At 42.0% G+C, this 18,651-nt stretch overlaps 2 protein-coding genes across 3 annotated transcripts; both read left to right on the top strand.

Annotated features, from left to right (window-relative positions):
• Positions 1–40: 40 nt before the first annotated feature.
• On the top strand, positions 41–5,840 carry colgalt1a (collagen beta(1-O)galactosyltransferase 1a). The gene is made up of 12 exons (XM_058654292.1): positions 41–415; positions 2,648–2,758; positions 2,849–2,966; positions 3,562–3,696; positions 3,779–3,983; positions 4,070–4,189; positions 4,371–4,447; positions 4,583–4,689; positions 4,786–4,918; positions 4,992–5,119; positions 5,219–5,425; positions 5,514–5,840. Exons 1-12 carry the CDS (start codon positions 183–185, stop codon positions 5,779–5,781), a joined length of 1,842 nt encoding a protein of 613 aa, XP_058510275.1. The 5' UTR covers positions 41–182; the 3' UTR covers positions 5,782–5,840.
• Positions 5,841–6,672: 832 nt separating this feature from the next.
• Positions 6,673–18,584, top strand: gmip (GEM interacting protein). 2 transcript variants are annotated; one of them, XM_058654290.1, is made up of 21 exons: positions 6,673–7,364; positions 8,733–8,832; positions 9,295–9,391; positions 9,573–9,636; positions 11,598–11,723; positions 12,661–12,725; positions 12,853–12,960; positions 13,048–13,128; positions 13,235–13,396; positions 13,489–13,626; positions 13,933–14,123; positions 14,256–14,341; positions 14,431–14,493; positions 14,594–14,683; positions 14,778–14,920; positions 15,011–15,187; positions 15,281–15,418; positions 15,529–15,728; positions 15,847–16,171; positions 16,744–16,843; positions 17,641–18,584. In XM_058654290.1, exons 1-21 carry the CDS (start codon positions 7,319–7,321, stop codon positions 18,249–18,251), a joined length of 3,111 nt encoding a protein of 1,036 aa, XP_058510273.1. In that variant the 5' UTR covers positions 6,673–7,318; the 3' UTR covers positions 18,252–18,584. The 2 variants fall into 2 exon arrangements, with proteins under 2 accessions (XP_058510273.1, XP_058510271.1); XM_058654288.1 differs by having other exon boundaries at positions 14,250–14,341.
• The last annotated feature ends 67 nt before the right edge of the window (positions 18,585–18,651 follow it).

Genomic DNA, 18,651 nt, shown 5'->3' with positions numbered 1-18,651 from the left:
CGCCCCTTTAAAGCTCAACTTTGCAGTGTTGTCACATCAGGAGCTGCTGCACTCATTTTGCCTTTTTGTGATGACCGCGAAAAGTAAAGAGGCAACTTTTAAACATTGCCCCATCACGAGCCACAACCACCACCCACCCACCTAGAATTTTGAAACAAAGTATTTCTTCATTTAATGTCACAATGTCCTGTGCAAACTTGGCCTGCCTCTGCGCCGCGCTGCTCCTCTGCCTTCTGTCCTGCTGCTGCTCCCCTGCCCAGGGATACTTTGCGGAGGAGCGCTGGTGCCCCGAGTCTCCGCTCCTGGCTCCGCGGTACCTCGTCGCCCTCATCTGCAGAAACTCCGAACACTCCCTGCCGTATTTTCTCGGGGCCTTTGATCGACTCAACTATCCCAAGGACCGCATGGCTCTGTGGTGAGTTTCTTCACGGTAATGTTTTTTCTCCTGCTAGAACATTCACTTTTCTGCAAAAATAGAAACATTAAAATATGTATATGTCGCATGACACGATATGACTATACTGAATGAACTTGCTGAGTTATGTGGAAGAGTTGGAGAAAAAAAAGGGGGTGGTCCCACAGAAAATGGCTGGGTTATATTGGTAACATTGTAGCCAAGTTTCGCTACGCAGGCTTCACTTCATGTTTCAAAGAAAAATTGCACAAATTGTATCAAAAAGAAGAATCAACGCCTCTGATGATATTACAGCGAGCTGTCTGTTTAACAGAGGTGAGGCCATCTGGTTACTGTTCATCAGAGGAGCCATGCATTGATCTGTATACGTGGAGGGGAGGGGACACGACTGATACGGCCACAGGGGGAGCTTATGATTTAACACGGCAATACTAAAGGATACATTAGTGCTGTCTGAGCAATCCATCATCACCACACACACACACAGCCACTCTGACTCTTCTTCCCCAGCCCACATCACCTCTGATTAGTATTTAGACACATGATAAATGTGTAATGTGACATGGAGAGTGTGTGTTTCACTTTGTATGATCATGTTAGTGATGTACATCTGGCAAGACCACTTCTGCAGAGCTTTATTGGCAGTGTTTACCATGGTGTGCAAACAGCTGCATTAACTGCATTATGTAGTTTGTAGTATATTGTTTCCATTCATGTTCATCTGTTCCATTGAAGCCTTGGCACAGGATACTTTGCTTGGAAAGAGAGTGGGACAGGACTCCTACTTCTACCAATAATATATTATTTGACTTATCTAACACTTTTAACATGAAGGAAATAGTTTTTCAACATTCAGAACACAAAATTTAAAGGTTATTTAATTAAAAAGAAATGAAAATCAGACCAAAAGCAAGTAAAGTAAAATAAAGCAATAAAACACCAAAAGATAAAAGGCCAAAACAATTGGTTTTAAGAAGGGATTTGTCTTTGACTAGTTGTTTTACATTTCAATATGAATTCTAAAACATTTCGGATAAGTGTGCCATGGTTCCACAGTCTGTTTTCTAGACTTAACACGACTGCAGTGCAAACTGTTATTTGCGACAAACTTTCAAGCAGTTAGAACGTGCAAATTGATGTTATAAACCCTTTTAAACATATGTCTAAAGCTCAGGCAAGAGCCAGGCGAAGTGAAAGGGAGGTGCTGTAATAACTAAGCAACATGCTCCGACAGCCCACCCATGTTTATACTACTTGGAGTTCTGAGCGTTCTCCACGACTGCGTGGAGGTTTTAAAGAGATATGCTTCTCACCCAGTGATCAAGTTTCACTGTGTTAAGGAACTTAATGTAAGTGATCTTGTTAATTTACCCCTTTAATTTTGTCAGTCAAAGTAATCCTGTGTGAATGTGTTGGAGGTAAGGGCAGTTGTGTTTTGACACGTTCTGCAAACACATTAACCAGCATCTGGAAAATCTAAACAACTGTAACTTTTTGCTGAAGCTTTTTGCAGCTGCTTGTAAACACGCACAAGCCCCAAGTTTAGAGTGTACGCAATTTGCCCTTCATTGGAGCAACAGTGGAATAAATGTGATGCCATCAAGGTTGAGCATGATTCAGTGTAATTCTTGTGTGAGGATTTAGAAGGACGGACCGCTGGAGTGATTTGTTTAGCGTGGAGCTGCAGTGTTCTCACAGATCCATGTGAAGCCTTTCAAGTGGATCCATCGTGGCTGTCACCCACATGGTCAAAACACAAGCTTGGCTGACATTGGTGCAGATGTTCTTTATGCAGTAAAAAATGCAAAGGACATGAATACTGTGGGCGACTGTATGTTGTAGCATGAATTCTCAGTTTTCCCAATGGACAGGATTATCGTTAAGTGGCCTGATTCTTTTTTCTTTTTCAGAATTAGATTAAATTCACAAGTTATTACCTTAATTCACATCCCTTAAATGTGATAATCTGCTCTAAAATCAAAGAAAAGTACAGTGTTTTTCTTTTGTGATTTGTCCTTATCACTGGTGTTGGTTCCCACAGCTGCAGACAATGAGTTTACATAAAATACAAAAGACCTATTGTCATTTTAGTCTTGGTATCCCCTTTCCACTCATGGATCCAGTTTGACACTTGTGCTACTTTTCATCCATTGTCACTGTTTTACTTTTCCTGGTCTTAGTTGTTGTTGAATGTTCTCCTTCTAATCAGTCACATCTGTTGTATATTAACAGGGTAGCGACTGATCATAACGAGGACAACACCACTGTCATCCTGCGTGACTGGCTCGTCAAAGTGCAGAAACTTTACCATTATGTGGAATGGAGGCCAAAAGAGGAACCCAGGTTGGTCACTTCATGTTAAACGTTTGTGTCGCTGAGAATGGTTCACAGATCCAATGAAATCAGTCTCAAGTATCCAAATGTCTCTTGCAGACGTTACACAGACGAAGATGGTCCAAAGCAGTGGACTGACCTCCGTTATGAGCATGTTATGAAGCTTCGGCAGGTCGCACTGGAGTCAGCTCGTGAGATGTGGGCGGACTTCTTTATGGTAGGGTAACGGAACAGTTTTGTCTTGGCTCTGAAAAGCACAGTAACCAGTAACATTGGGAGTGTTTCTATTTTAAGAACTGAGGAAGAATTTCTACCCAGACTATCTTTATTGTTCAATAATAGCAGCAGAAGGATAAGTACAGAGTTGTGTCCACATCTCCAGGACAATTTAAGCGCTTGGAATTGTGCCTTTTTTTTCAGTTTTTTGTGGCTGCAGTTTATCCAGTCTGATTCATCTGGATCCATACACTCACACAAATCTTGACTCAACATGAACCGTATATTAAAATGCCTGTCTGTGCGCATTTTGATTTGTATTCCCCTGGCCAGCACATCTTGTTGAGCTTCCCTGGGGTATAATTTTGAAGCACAATATGTGCAGAACTGCAATAATTTTAAGATAGATTTTTTCTTTTTAGAAACTCCCATAGCTTTTTCATCAAAAGCAGAAGTTGGTGATTTTTTTTACCATCTCAGTTTTATTGCCTTTTTCATAACCATAAACATTTCGTTTGCTGTCAGAGTCAGTTTATAGTATGAAACTACTTGCAAATACTTGTTTGTTTTTTGTGTATTGTCTCTTCCTTGTGTAGTTGGTGGACTGTGATAATTTGCTCACCAATCCCGATGTGATGTGGAAGCTTATGAGAGAGAATAAGACCATCATCGCCCCAATGCTTGACTCCCGTGCGGCCTATTCAAACTTCTGGTGTGGAATGACTGCGCAGGTACTTGGGTGCACACATTTGTTAATGTTGCTTTAATGAATGCTCTCAAATCCTCAACTGTTAATCAACTCTGCTCATTCAGGGTTACTATAAGCGCACCCCTGCCTACATACCCATTAGGAAGCAGCTGCGTAAGGGCTGTTTTGCTGTACCCATGGTCCACTCCACCTTCCTGATTGACCTGAGGAAAGAGGCATCCAAACAGCTGGCCTTTCATCCACCACACCCTGAATACAACTGGGCGTTTGATGATATTATTGTGTTTGCATACTCTGCTAGGATGGCAGGTATAGACTTAATTAAAATATGTCAAACATTTTCCCCAAACATTTAACACTGTGAACTAACTGGTGTAAAACATTTCTCTCCACAGATGTTCAAATGTTTGTATGTAACAAAGAGACCTATGGATACTTCCCTGTGCCCCTCCGATCGCATAATACTTTGCAAGATGAAGCTGACAGCTTCTTGCATACCGTGCTGGAAGTTAACGGTGAGTAGCTTGCAGTCCCACTGTAGGATTTCTTTTTTTCCACACCACTTCTTTTTTCCGTTGGCTTTAAATGTGATATTCCATTTGCTGCTGTTTCATCTCATGACAGATGTTAGCTTAGGATTAGTTTCTATGTGACATTTATACCATTTCTGCGTCCATCTTCCCTCTCACTGTGTAGTGCGAAATTCCCCAGTGATGCCTTCCAAATACATACGTGCTCCTAGAAAAAAAGCAGATAAAATGGGATTTGATGAGGTGAGTACAGAGTGATGTGAAGATGGAATCTGCAAAATGGCCCTTTGTCCACGTCTGTCCTTAATGCCCCCCCCTCCCCCTCCTGTTAGAAATGTGTCATTACAGTAAATGGTTCTCCTGTTTACCCATGTGCAGGTTTTCATGATTAACCTACAGAGACGGACTGACCGCCGAGATCGTATGCTGGGGGCATTGTACCAGCAGGAGATTGCTTGTAAGGTCATTGCAGCCGTAGATGGAAAGTAAGTTTATTCTTTTTTAAAATTGCTGTCTACTGATTGAAATACACGTCTACTCTTTCTCATTTCGTGATATTTGTTATGCTCTCCCTATTTCAGAGCAATGAATGCCAGTGAAGTTCAATCTCTGGGCATCCATATGCTCCCGGGATACAGTGACCCCTATCATGGTCGACCACTGACAAAAGGAGAACTGGGATGTTTCCTTTCCCACTATAAAATCTGGAAAGAGGTGAACCTCAGAAGTCACATTTGTGAAGCACGTAGACCAAGTTACTTATCATTACAACTATGTCTTGCTCTAGATAGAGGAGCGACGCCTGACCACCTCTCTGGTGATTGAAGATGACCTGCGCTTTGAAGTCTTTTTCAAACGTCGCTTAATGAACTTGATGAGTGAAATACAGGAAGAAGGACTGGACTGGGATCTCATGTGAGTTTTTTCTTCCTTACTTACCTACTTACTTACTTACGTCCTTCTTTGATTCCCGAGGTTGTTACTCACTTGTATTTTCCTTTTTCTTCCTTGTAGTTATATTGGTCGTAAGAGAATGCAAGTGGATCATCCAGAGAAAGCGGTGCCTAATATACACAACTTAGTGGAAGCAGACTATTCATATTGGACACTAGGTTATATGATATCATTACAAGGTGCTGAGAAGCTTCTGAAAGCTGAACCTCTGAAGAGGATTTTACCAGTGGATGAGTTTCTTCCTATCATGTTCAATAAACACCCTATGTAAGTGAGCACACATAACGTATACTGCACTTCTGCTTAGGAGATGTTCCTGTTTTTGTGGTGCTTGACATTACCCTCTCCTCCACAGGACTGATTATATGGAGCAGTTTGAAACCAGGGACTTGAAGGCGTTTTCCGCAGAGCCTCTTCTAGTGTATCCAACACACTACACTGGCGACCCGGGCTACATCAGCGACACTGAAACCTCCACGGTGTGGGACAACGACAAGGTCCGTACAGACTGGGACAGAGCCCGCTCAGGAAAAACTGGGGAGCAAGCTGAGATCAGCACCGAGGCCCAGAACTCAGATGTGCTACAGTCCCCTCTGGACAGTACAGCACGAGACGAGCTATGAGACCCTTGTAGAAACTCACAGGTGCACAGGGCAAATGAACTTGTTTTTTTTTTTTTTTTTTTAACAAGGTGTCATCTGTGATACTTTGTATTTTGTATCACCACGGGGATGTGACATCAGAGTTTGGAGAAAGATTTAATTTATGTAGATGTGACAGATTAAAAGGGGATCAGGTGTGTCTTATGCTTTCCATCATGCTGTTTGTATCGAATATAAATGCACTAGACTTGCCATTTGGGATGGCATTTGCAGTACCCAGCTTCTGTCTGTCATACAGAATTGAATATATACAGTATATATTAGTCAAGGATGCAATTGGACTGTTACATTTCAGTCACTGGGCAATTATGTTTGTCCTAGTTTGACGTTACACTGTGAAATGCTTTTACAAATGAATTAGGGATCAACCGTACTGTGTGTCACTGAGCAAAAGCAAAACTGAAATCGACAGTATCATTTTAAAGAAACATCTGCATGTCTTTGGCTTTCATCGTTAGTATTTTAACTCTTACCGGTCAACTGTACATAAGCCAACACTTGAGATGTTTGCAGCAGATCTTTGCCAAAGAAACAAAAGACACAAACAAGCAACAGTTTGAAAGCAAATATGTCAGTCTTGCTTTGAAATAATTTATTCCATCCTGGATTCTGCCTTTCATGGCTGCAATAGATGTCTCAAGAATGTGATATCTGTGAGGTACTGATGGGAGATGTTCGCCATCTGATTTTGTACGGGAATGTTATTGGTGCATTGTGCCAACAAAAAATAAAATGCAGAATTTTTGAAAAAGGTTCAATGGTTTATTGCTACAGCATATAGGATGCATATTGCTGTACTTTCCATTTTGCTGTGTCGGCTCAGCAGCCAGTAACAAAGTAGTGTGAACAGAAAAAGCTCACTTCACTTCACTTAACACACTGTAACACATTTGCAATATATGGCAGGGAGTTCGGTGCATTATTATGGCAGAGAGAAAAGCCACATACACACAGGGAGACCATGCAAACTCCATGCAGAAAGGCCCTTGTTCCAACCGGGCCTCTGTTACACCTGTGTACGGTTTTAAGTCCACGTCTTCCTCAAACAGTGGTGAGCTCTGTCACAGAGAGAAACTGAGTCTTCCAGCAACCTGGCATCTTCTCACATTTGATCTGGTATCACTTTAACTTGACACTTTGCTTCAAATATCAGCTATGCCTTGTACCGATGTCAAAATCAGAACTCTTTTTCACAACAAATACAATCTTGAAACACAGTTGCACCTTCTCACTGCATGGGCGGGGTCTGCAGTGTCAGAAAGCTACACTTCCTCTTCCCGTGGTGGTGAAAATATTGGCTAACCTCCACTCTGCCAGAGGAAGATAATTGTCAGAGCTGAAATGGCAGCATGCTACCGATAAGTGTGTCAGTGCATGTACGTACTGCACTGCAGATTTCCTGCCTCCTCAACAATACTCTCTCGACACAATAGTATGTACAGTGGATTATGTGTGAGTGTAGTCGGTAGGTTCTTGCTGCTGTGACCGTAGAGCAGAAATGGAAGAAGATCAAGTATCAAACCAGGATTCCTTACAAGCCACAGGTGAGCACAAACAATTAGATTTCTTTTTTCTTTTTTTTAAGTTTTTTCTTTCAGTAAGTGTTGTCTTTCACTTCATATATTGTGTTGCCCACATTGGTTTTATATTCTGATTTGATTTGTTTTCAAACCATTTAAAATGCTGCCTCTTACCTGAAAATGTCTTTAATTGGTTTGAATTGGATTATAATCTTACTATTTAAAAAATGGCTTGCTGTACTGACTTTGGACATGAGTGATACATGTGGTTGCGTGTGCCTGGACAGTCAAAGAAGGATTGTGAACTTCCTGAACTCTTGCTTTGCTTTGACACAGTCTTCTTCTGTCCTTTCTGTGCGACTTCTGTATGCGACGGACTGTAATCCGTTGGAAACTGCCAAGAATATATAACTTCATTAAAGTATAATTGTATGTGGTCATTAAAATATCGCGTCTATCTGATAAAAATTAGATAATTCTTTTTGTATTTAGGGCATTACATTTGCTTCTTAGTTCTTATTCGTACTCTGAAACACTGCTGGTGTGAAAAACAAGGGCTTAATGTTCATAATGAGACGTGACACGAACTGCGAGCAGGATGTGGTTGACCAAAATGGAGATGCATCTGAGAGAGAGAGAGAGAGAGAGAGAGATTGCCTTTTCATTTTGTGTGTCTGTTGTAAATCAGCAGGTTTTAAGGTTTTTAAGTGTGTCTGGAAATCAAACGGTAATGCATGAATGTTAAAGCATTGCATTATCCAAATGTATTCCTCCATTTTAGTTCACATTCAGGCAAAAAACAATTTCTCTCAGAAATGCATGTGTTAGAAATAAGCAATAAATAAGAAATAACTTTGATTTGTCTTTTTTACCGCTTTGTTACCACTGATATTTATCCCCACTGATCTTTCTCTTGTTTTATGTTGTTAGTTGGGCATCTGATGCCTTTTGTTGAGCAGCTAAGAAATAGAGCTGTTGTAAACACATGTAAAGTAAAGCAGGACAGAGCTTCATCCTTTCATCACCATGCAAACTTGTACAGTATATTAAAGAAAAGACCTTAGGGATTGTAGAAAGTAATCTGTGTCCTGTTCATCTGTTGATCTTAATGCTCCCACAATGCTACCAGTCTCTGGTTTGGCCTTAACCCTTATATGTGTGTTGGCATGTCATGGTGGTCACAGTGTGTTATTTTGAGGGCTTTTATGTACACAGCTTGAGTCCAAGACAAATTTAACTAAGGGGAAAAAAATATTGATATTGATTGATTGATTGATTGATTGATCTGTGTTTGGTGGTGAAGATATTTCTGGATCTCAGATCTACATTGGTCCTCTATCTGACACACTGTGTATTAGACCATATCATTATTTCACGTGTCTTTTCCTTTAGTCGTTTCAGATGTAAAGAAGAGGCATTCAAAATCTGAAACCAAGCGATACAGTGAGATCTTTAGAGATTTCGACAATCTCGATTTATCTCTAATCTCTGCGTAAGTACTATACATTTACACACAGTACTAGCGGGTGCTTGTTTTGCCTTCAGCATCACATTTTGTGTTCATATTGTTCTCAATACTGTAGTAGAAAAACAGTGGCTTGTGAGGCGTCATTCAAAGATTTTGTAAGGGTTTAAATGACTGGAAAGCGCGCACGATTGAAACTGCTGTGTTGTATTTATCAACTCTATTCACAAGCTGAACTCATCCTGCTTTGGATAATCTCTCAATACGCATTGTTTCAAGAGAGAAAGTTATTTAACAATGCCCTTTTCAGCACTGACACCACTCACAGTACAGTTAAGATTTGTGGGATACAATTGAGCCCAACAATAAGCTCAGTTAGACTTTAATCAACATATAACATCTGATTGATTATTTGAAAAAAGTGTGTTCCTGCCATATTAGGTATTACTATTTACTGTATATGTCTTTATTCATTCCTGCTGCGTTTAGTGAAGAGGAGGATCTGCTGGCAGACATCGACTCACAGTCCCTCTCAGAATCCATCACTGCCGACGACTCAGAGCTCATAGACCAACACGATGAGTCTGTAAGGGATCCATACTGTTTCAAACACCGACATACATGAAATTCTAATGTTTCTGTCCTGCTTGTTGTTAAGGAAAGCTGTCGATGATGGCAGAAGCTGTGTTGATTCTTTTAAAGAGACTGCTTGTGGAACATTATTGATTTTCTTTTTTTCTCTTTGTTTATTTGTTTTTTTCCAACAGGGTGAAGATTCATTTTGTGTACAGGTGCGCTCTGAGGGCAGTGAAGCAGATGGATGCTCATCAGGTATGGTGTGAGTGCATGTGTGCCTGCCTATAGCATCTCCTGTGAGTGTCAGTATCAGTTTGTTTAATTAAACTAGTTGTAATGATTAAAATCACAGGTGTAGACCATCACCATGATGTGACTGACATCCCAAAAAATCCTTAATGTCTTTGACACCTTCTTCAATCTTTACTTCACTTGTTCATACATATATATGTATTAGCCACAAGTTGTAATTACCCTGCTGTAATAAGATTAGGATAAAGAAAGAGGATTAAAGTTGGACACAGCTGCTCTCAGGTTTTACCTTAGAAACAAGGGGAAGACAGAGGGGCCTAAAGAAAAAAGAAAGACGGGGTCACAGTAAAGGCAGTAAATCCATGGAGGCAGAGAAAAAGAGTGTGACTCGACCCCTTCAAGTCACAGGACACTGGAAGAGCGTTGGAATTGCAGGAACAGATAGCATTAGCTGTGAAATAGATGCGAGTATAGCCAGTAATTGACTGAATATTGCAACACTAAAATCATTCTTGGTGCTTTCATTTTGGCTCTAAATTTGGCTCCAAGTCTTGGCATCGCTCTGCAAAAGACCAGTGATTTTCCAAAGATACCAACCCTTCGTGTCATTTTAATTGACTGCCATGCATTACTAGGGCATGCGCTCCAGCAATCTGGTTTTGTTTGCTCTCATTGGTTGGGGTCACACACCAGGAGGTAAATCTCACACGATGCTTCTCTAAAGCCTCACTCTGCAATCTGGTCCTGACATGGATAATCCCCAATCTGGATGCTGGAAGCCATGGCTATGAGGCAGTTGAGAGTCTGTATGGAGAGTGATTTCTTAAAGTGCTCATTTCCCTCCCTGAAACGAAACATAAAGAGGAAAGGCTATGAGAGGTCAACACTGCAGGGTTGACCTCTGGAATTGCCTGGTTTTTATGCCGCTCTAACTGTTTTACATCTGTGTAACGTGAACAGGCCAGAATTGTCCTGAGTGAGGAACTTGAGAGAGAAGTTGTTCCACTGTTTCTGCCAGTGTTCTGCTTGCTCATAACTGAAAGCGTCTGAACTGCACTGTGGTCCCTTTGCAGAAGTGAAAATTCTTCAAATGCATCTTTTGCACTGAACTCTGGCTGCAGGGCAAAATGAAGATGCGCAGGAATAGATTTTAATTACAGCCTTTATTTGATAAATTGTGTTGGAGGGGAAGCAAAATGATGAAGGGGAAAAAAAAAAGAGAAAGTGGTGCGGAGTCTGAGTGCGGAGTTTGAGAGAGACCACATGAGTGTCACTCGTCCGCCCTGTGTCAGTGTGAGTCACAGGGGAAGAACAGAGAGTGGCTGTCATATCAACACCCTGTTTGCCTGACCACAGCCGTGACATGGCGGTCTGTGATACTGCACACTGGCACTGAGTGGTGTTCCTCACCCTCCTCTCACAGCACAGCTTGTTTCTGTTGCGCTGACTACAAGTGAACAGGTGTAAGAAGGAGTGGCTAGGCAGAGAGAGGAAGAGGGTTTAGAGGGAAGTTATTCAGCCCAAGCTTTGTCTGATCCATTGAAACTCAACTCCCTCAGGTCACATACACGCCTGTGTCATCCAGGAGATGTAGGACTGATTATAAAAAGAGATTTTTGCCAACCAGCAACAGTGTACGCTCATCTTATTTCTCATGCAAGAGACTCATACATGGCCCTGACACCTACTGGAAACCACATTAGGAGGAGGAGCAGCTATGACTTATTACACACAGTCAAATGTTTCCTGTTTTTTTTTTTAAGTGACTTTTGATCATTATCATCTTGTCTGACGAAGTCATGGAGCTTGGGGTTGATACTCTACAGAAGATAAGTGTTTCTTAAAGGCTAGAGGCTGTGTGAGTCCTCCAGGAGATTGGGTTGTAGCCCAGCCGACATTGTGTGCGCCCTGGTAGAGCTCCAAGTGTGTGGAGCCTGCAGTGATGCTGATGTACTCCGTCTCAGCCCAGGAAGCAGACTTGGCACTGTGTCGCTGTGAGGATGGAGTGGAAGCAGCGCTGCAGTATGCCAAGATGTGGTGCCGCTATGCCAAAGACCTACTTGCCTGGATGGAGAAGAGAATCAGCTTGGGTAAGTGCTCATGCAACTAAATGAATAAAATAAAATGCCATCACTGCAGCTTAGGAGGAAGAGCCCATTGTAGACAAATGCTGTATGAGGAAGTCCTCTCTGAGTGTCTTTTTGTGGGCATGACTCACAATATAAAGTATTTTGACATGAGAAAGTCCATACATTTTTCAAGTTGATTTAAGCAAATGTGACTAAAAGTTGTCTTAAATAAATAAATATTCTTAACATTACAATACCAGTCTCTCTGACGTACAGATATTATTGAGGGTTGATATGATTGAGCACCAGGATGTAACCTGCTGTAACATGGTGTCTCTATTATTTCAGTCAGTGAGGATGTCTGTGGGTGGTGCAGTCACTCCAGTGAGCTACATATTGCATACACACACACACACACACAGAAGGGATTAGAGGGCAGATTAGCTGTCGAGAAGAGGGTAATAAAGGAGATGAGGTGCCTTTTAGAGTATATAGGCAGTGATTACTCCAGCATCTGCCTGTACAAGTGACCAGTGTCCAGACTGGAATGCTGAGCATATAACTAATCAAAAGAAAAACAAAGAGGCTCAGTTATGTAAAGAAGCAGTGTTAAGCAACAGCAACAGACAAATGCTGCAGGGTGGAGCTCAGCCACAAGCCACTGTGGATTGCACATTGTAAAGCAATGACACGTGATCCCTAATATCAACACTAGTGTGTCCAAAGAGCAGTTGTCAGAGTGCTAGAATCACATTAATGCTGAAACACAGCCTGATTATCCCAGTTTCGGATGTTTAAGTTTAAAATAAATGTCTTGTGGTCATTTGTGTCAAATCAGTTCTACTGACATGGTCAAAATGGATGCATGACTGATGAGCTTTTCAGTCAATTTTGGACTTGTCGGAAAAGGTGTCCCAGAAATTTATTTTCAAGCTTCTTCTGTTTTTTTTCTGAACAGAACAAGAATTTGCAAAGAATGTGATGAAGACAGCCGAAGGAGCAAAAGCCAGTGTGGCACAGCAGGTACAACTTTGTTTACTGCAAGTGTAGAAAAAGCAGTGTTGTAGTGATTATCTCAGATTGTGCCACTGAATTATTTATTTATTTGGCAGAAAGCTTGTGTTTGTGACTTGCCTGTTGCCTGTTTTAGGAAATGATGCCTTTACAGTACATCTACACCATGGCACTGGAGCAAGATATCAAGAACAGCGTGACCTCAAGAAAGACTTCTGAGCTGCTACAACACCGCTGTTACCAAGTATGGAAAGTCACAAATTCACCTGTACAAAAAGACAGGCGTGAAACAATGACTTTGTGCTTAATCCTTAATCTTTTTCCCCCGAAGGCCTTGACTGCCAAGAGGAATGAAATTGACAAGTGGCGCCGAGAGTTTAAGGAGCAGTGGACAAAAGAACAGAGGAGGATGGCAAGTGAATTCAGAATCTTGTTTATCACATCCTCAGGCTGTTCCTGAGGATGTTTGAATCATTGAATTAAACTAATCTGTATTTTTTTCATCTGTATGTTTTCAGAACGAAGCAGTGACGGCTTTTAAAAAGGCTCAGCATCAATACTTTCAACGGTGTGACGAGCTAGAAAAGGCTAAAGCTATCTCTGCTAAAGCAGTGGACGACACCACTGGATTTAGAACACTGGATAAGAGGAGGAAGTCTAAGGATGAAGCCCAGACCAGGGTACATTTTAGTTATACTGTAGGGTTGTTTATTTCAATGTGTTAATAATAAGTATTTGTATAACCGCTCAGGTTTCACTCTGTCTCCTCCAGGTAATGGAGGCAGAGCTTCAGTACAAACAGTGTGTGAGTGATGCCAGGATCCACCAAGATCTATTAGTGAAAGTCAAGGAGAAACTTATTTCTCACATCCGCAAACTCATCTGTCAGGGAGACACTGTGCTCAAAGAGGTTGGTATGAAATCAAAGAAAGACTTCCTGCTACACAGGTTGTCCAGTGGGGGAGTCTGTAAGCATATGTGAGATATATACAGTACCAAAATGACATTCATGTTTTCATATATATTGTATTAATTCATGATCAAGCATGTATTTAATTAAAATATAGTAAACCATGTCTCTAGCGTCACGTCTGCACAAATAAAGGCATGTCTTATGGAATACAGTATAATAGTCTACTTTATAAATGATATGTTTACTACATTACAACTACAACTTTTCATTATTGTAAAACAACACATCTCCTCTCTGCATCAGGCCACCGTCAACATGTTTTACTTCCAGCGGCAGCAGATAGAGTCTGTCCCCCTTGACTACCACAATCTGGAGGTGACGTGCAGATCCCTGGAGCCCGGGGAGCCGTACCTGCTCTACATCCTCAGCAAGCGCCGCCTCCGGCAACCTTTGCAAGACTTCACCTTCCAGGAGTATGTTCCTCAGGGCAAAGGGTATGATCAACTGTTCATATTTGTAAAGACATTTTCTCTTCCGTCTATTTAAATGGGGGAAAACTATTTCGGTGCATTCTGTGTACTTCCGCTTCTTTATTAATCTTTTTTCCTTTTATTTGAAAGGAACAGACGAAAACCCAGCAGTGCCCTCAGCTATCTGCAGGATTCTTCATCTCTGACAGATGAGAGCTCTTACAGAAGACTTAGTGATGGCAGTAAGGACTCCCCTCTGCCTTTATGACTGTTTTAAAAGTCTCCACTTCAATTTCATTCATGTTTTCCTATTTGTTTGGGTGTCATTTAGGGAGAACAGGGTGCAGTGACAGTGAGAGTTTTGGGGGCAGTCTAGAATCTCTGTCCAGTCCTGGTAAGCACACGCCTTTATTTGTTTATATGTTCCTTCAAATTCATATGACAACCTTGTAACGGTAATTGTTTCTCTGCTGCACATGAATGCGAAACTGAAGCTCACAGTAACAGGAGGCTTCCTAAAACCGCGTCCACCTTAACCGTTTCCTCTGATGACCTGGATGAGCGGGACTTGCCTTCAGAATCGGGTTCGTTGCTCCATTTTTATGTCTCCATACATGACCTGAAATACATCACCATGGGCATTGACTCATGTGTTTAAACCATGTATCTTTCCTACAGAGTACACGGATTGTCAGCTAGTCAAGGTGCGCACATTTTCTCGAGCAGCAATAACACACCGACTCAGGAAGATGAAGAGTAAGATGGCTAAATGCAAGCAGTGTGACAACTACATTGTCGTCAGTGGGGTCGAATGTGAGGAGGTATGAAGCCCAATGGTAGAGAAAAGGGCAATTTGGGGAAGACTGATGTAGAGTAATGTAATCTCTCCTATTCCTTCACTGCACCTTCAGTGTGGGGTGGCTTTACACAGGAAGTGTATGGAGGTGTGTCAGCTGGAGTGCGAGCACAGGAAAGGCACTGTGTTTGGAGTAGACCTCTCTCTACTAACACGTGACAGGCCAGATGAAGTGCCCTTTGTGGTGCAGCGCTGCACATCTGAGATTGAGAGTCGTGCTCTCTCAGTCCAGGTATTGTTTGCCACTTATTACAGTCAGTAGCCAAATTTTAGAGGCTCCCGGTTGTTCGCTATGGTTTAAAAACTGGTTTGGTTTTGCTGTTAGGGAGTGTACCGTGTGAGCGGATCCAAGCCTCGCATACAGAAACTCTGTCAGGCCTTTGAGATGCAGAAGGAGCAGGTGGACCTCTCTGACCTTTCACCCCACGATATCACCTCGATCCTCAAGCACTTCTTCAAAGAGGTACGGAGGCAACTTCACAGAATTAAACAGGATGACGATATGAGCTCATGTTGATTAAATATCTAGGGGGGAAAAAAATCACAACATATTCTCACTGTTTTCTCTTCCAGCTTCCAGAGCCAATACTCACCTTTGACCTTTACAACGACTTCATTGCTGTGGGGAAGACCATTCAACTTTTGAGTGAAAGAGAGCAGACGCCAGACACTAATGAGATCACGAACATCATCCACAACATCCAGAAGCTACTACAAAAACTTCCTCCATATTGCTACAGCATTTTGCAGCACATGATGTCTCACCTGCAAAAGTGAGCATGGAGCCGACTAACAAACCTTAACATTGGTTACACTGTCCACTACAACACTAAGTTAATATGGGCTTAAAACTCAAAACTATGCGTTTGCTTTTTGAATTTGTCTTCACAGAGTTTCGGAAAACTACGAGAACAAGATGTCTGCTAGCAATTTAGGCATTGTGTTTGGGCCAACACTATTGCGCCCCCTTGTGTCTACAGACATGTCAATGATTGCCCTGCTGGAGACCAGTTTCCAGGCTGTCCTTGTTGAGTTTCTCATCACACACCATGACATAGTTTTTGGCCTTCAGCAGAGACCCGATACACCCCCTCCTCCAGTCCCCACTGCACCTCTTCCAGAGAACCCTCCCAGAGCTTCCTGTCCACTGGACGGGGACGTCTACATCAGCCCACGACATGAGAACTCATCCAAAGAGCGCCCACGCTCACTAGAAGTAAGTGCTGCAGCCTCAGATCATTCAGGACTTTAAAGAGTAGTCTTCATTTGACTGCTACTTGTGTTTCAAAAGGGATCAGCGGCTGTTGCGTTGCATGTACATAAGGGCAGAGAGAGTTCGTACATGAGCTGATTAATTCACCTGTTGTTTTAAGAGGCTTAGCACTTGGCATCTTAGACCTTAGAGTTATTTTGTCAGTATTAACATGCCGTACAGCTACTGCCTTCTCTGCTTCTTCTGCCTGCATGACCTATTTTCAAGCTTTGGCTTTTCGCTACTGTTGCTTATGAACAAAACATATTACAGTGGCTGTAGCAGATGGCTTAGAGACACAGACAAAATAAATGTCACTTCCTCAATAGGGTTAAAAAAAAAAAAAAACAGTTCCGACAGTTCCAGATGTCCTGAGTGAGATATACTTTATAAGGGATATAAAATGGCCTAAAGACTCATCCCAGTTTTGTTTCCCCACAAGTACTGTGTCACTACATAATGCTGTAGTACTGCACTATATCAGGCATCGATGTGGTCTGTAAACATCCACCACTCAATTTGTGTCATTTCAACAGAGTCGAATCAAGAGAGAGTCAAGCGAGGGTTATATATCTGACAAGTCTTCATCCAATGAGGCAGTGGACCAGCTCAGCCCTGAAGCCAATGAGAGAGCAGGTAGGCGGGGTGTAGTGACAGACAGTTACAAAGCTTAATCCTTAGTGATGTGTCAGCAGTAGTTTTATTTTACTTTATGCTGTGGTTTGCAGTGGTTTGTATTATAAAATATACATTATTTTTGATCGCAACTTTGCTTGTTTGGGGCATTGCATTATATTTATAGTGTGGTTTGCTCTATTTTTCCTTTATGTGGTATCTTCCCAAGCACCAGATACTGGAGGTACAGAGTGCCTCAGGGGTCTGTTGCAGTTCCTTTTTTTTCTCAAGTGACTCGTTTCCTCCTTCTATTTTTAGAACTAACACTTCCATATTTTGTGACTGAAGCCATTGTGTGGCATTAATATGTAAAACTGTGTGAGTCAGGTGTTTTTTCTGCAAATTCTTTTTTATTTAAATGCTACATTGATAACATGGTTATTTCAGTTTCAGTTTTTTTCTTTTACTTTTGAGTCTTGGGCATATTTAAACAGCAATCTCACAAAAATAATGACATTTTACTTTTGCTGCCCTTGAGGTTTCATCTTTTCTTTGCTGGCTTTACTCTTGCTTTGCAGCAGCTTCAGGGCCTCTGATCACAGTGAAACTCATGACAATTGCATCTCCAAAAAAAATCAGTGCATTCTGCTCAGGGGTGCACCTCCAGCGGAACACAACCTTAAGCATAGGTTGCTGATTGAAGATTCTGTGTTTGCTTAGACCTTGTGAAAACGACTTGCAAGGACAGTCCGGTTTGTTGAAATAATCTAACTGCACTTCTTTAATGAATAATCCACTTCACTCTTCACTCTTTTCAGTCCTGGCTATAAGAGCGGCATCAGCCCATCATAAGGCTGAGCTGGTGGAAGAACCAGACTCTGATTTGATGACTCAGCCATGCTATCGCCTCACCAGACAGCCTGTGATGTATCACCGGCATCATAACACTGGAACTAGACTCTCCAACCCAGGTCGTGCAGCTAGACAGCCTGCAGCAGTGAGGGGCAATACGGGGAGTGCTGACAGCAGCCGCAGCTCTTCTCCAGAGACTGGGATGCATAGACATCCCCAAAAGGTCCACTGTGAGAACAATCACATGCCCCACCACTCTGCCAGTGTTGCAGGGAGTAAAGTGGATCTTCCACTAAGCCCACGTAAGGTTATGCAGTATATGTTAGGACTGGATCCACCTGTGACACTGTCTGATACAACACTGGAGTTCTCTCAGGAGGAAGCAGATGTGTGTCCAGCTCATCTGAACACAAACATGTCCAATAACACACTGAGTGCTGGACAGAGTTGGACTCTGTGTCACTCATCAAAGACATTTCCTGTTGAGCACAACCTGACCTCACCAGCCCAGAAGATCCTGGCAGGTCTGAAACTGAGACGCAGCCACTCGGGGAAAGACGAGCAGCTCTTTGTCTAAAGGAGTGGCGGAAATTTCCAGAGAGTTCACCGAAATACAGTCGCGTGCACAATGGAGATCCTTTGTATCAAACTGCCTCTAACTGTTTGGCACTTATCGACTGTTTTCAGCTGTTAGTAGGAAAGTTCAGGTGTGAAGCCACAGCCTTGTCTCAACTAATCCTGTTTAAGAACTGGATCTATTGACCATCCAGCTGTCTAATGCCCACAAGGACATTTGAGGTGTTAAAAATTTGAATGCATTTGAATGTAACAAGCAGGTGCTTTAAGTTTTCAGATTACTATACTCGACATGTTTTTGTCCCAAACAAACTATAATAAAGCCTGTGAAAAACTACAACTGAAGTCCGTTTGGAGTTAAATTGTTAATATTATTGTATGTTTTTCTTGTTTTGTTTTTT

The sequence above is a fragment of the Solea solea genome, chromosome 16 (assembly GCF_958295425.1).
Source record: "Solea solea chromosome 16, fSolSol10.1, whole genome shotgun sequence".
Lineage (NCBI taxonomy): Eukaryota > Metazoa > Chordata > Actinopteri > Pleuronectiformes > Soleidae > Solea > Solea solea.
This window is presented reverse-complemented; position numbering and strand designations above follow the sequence as displayed.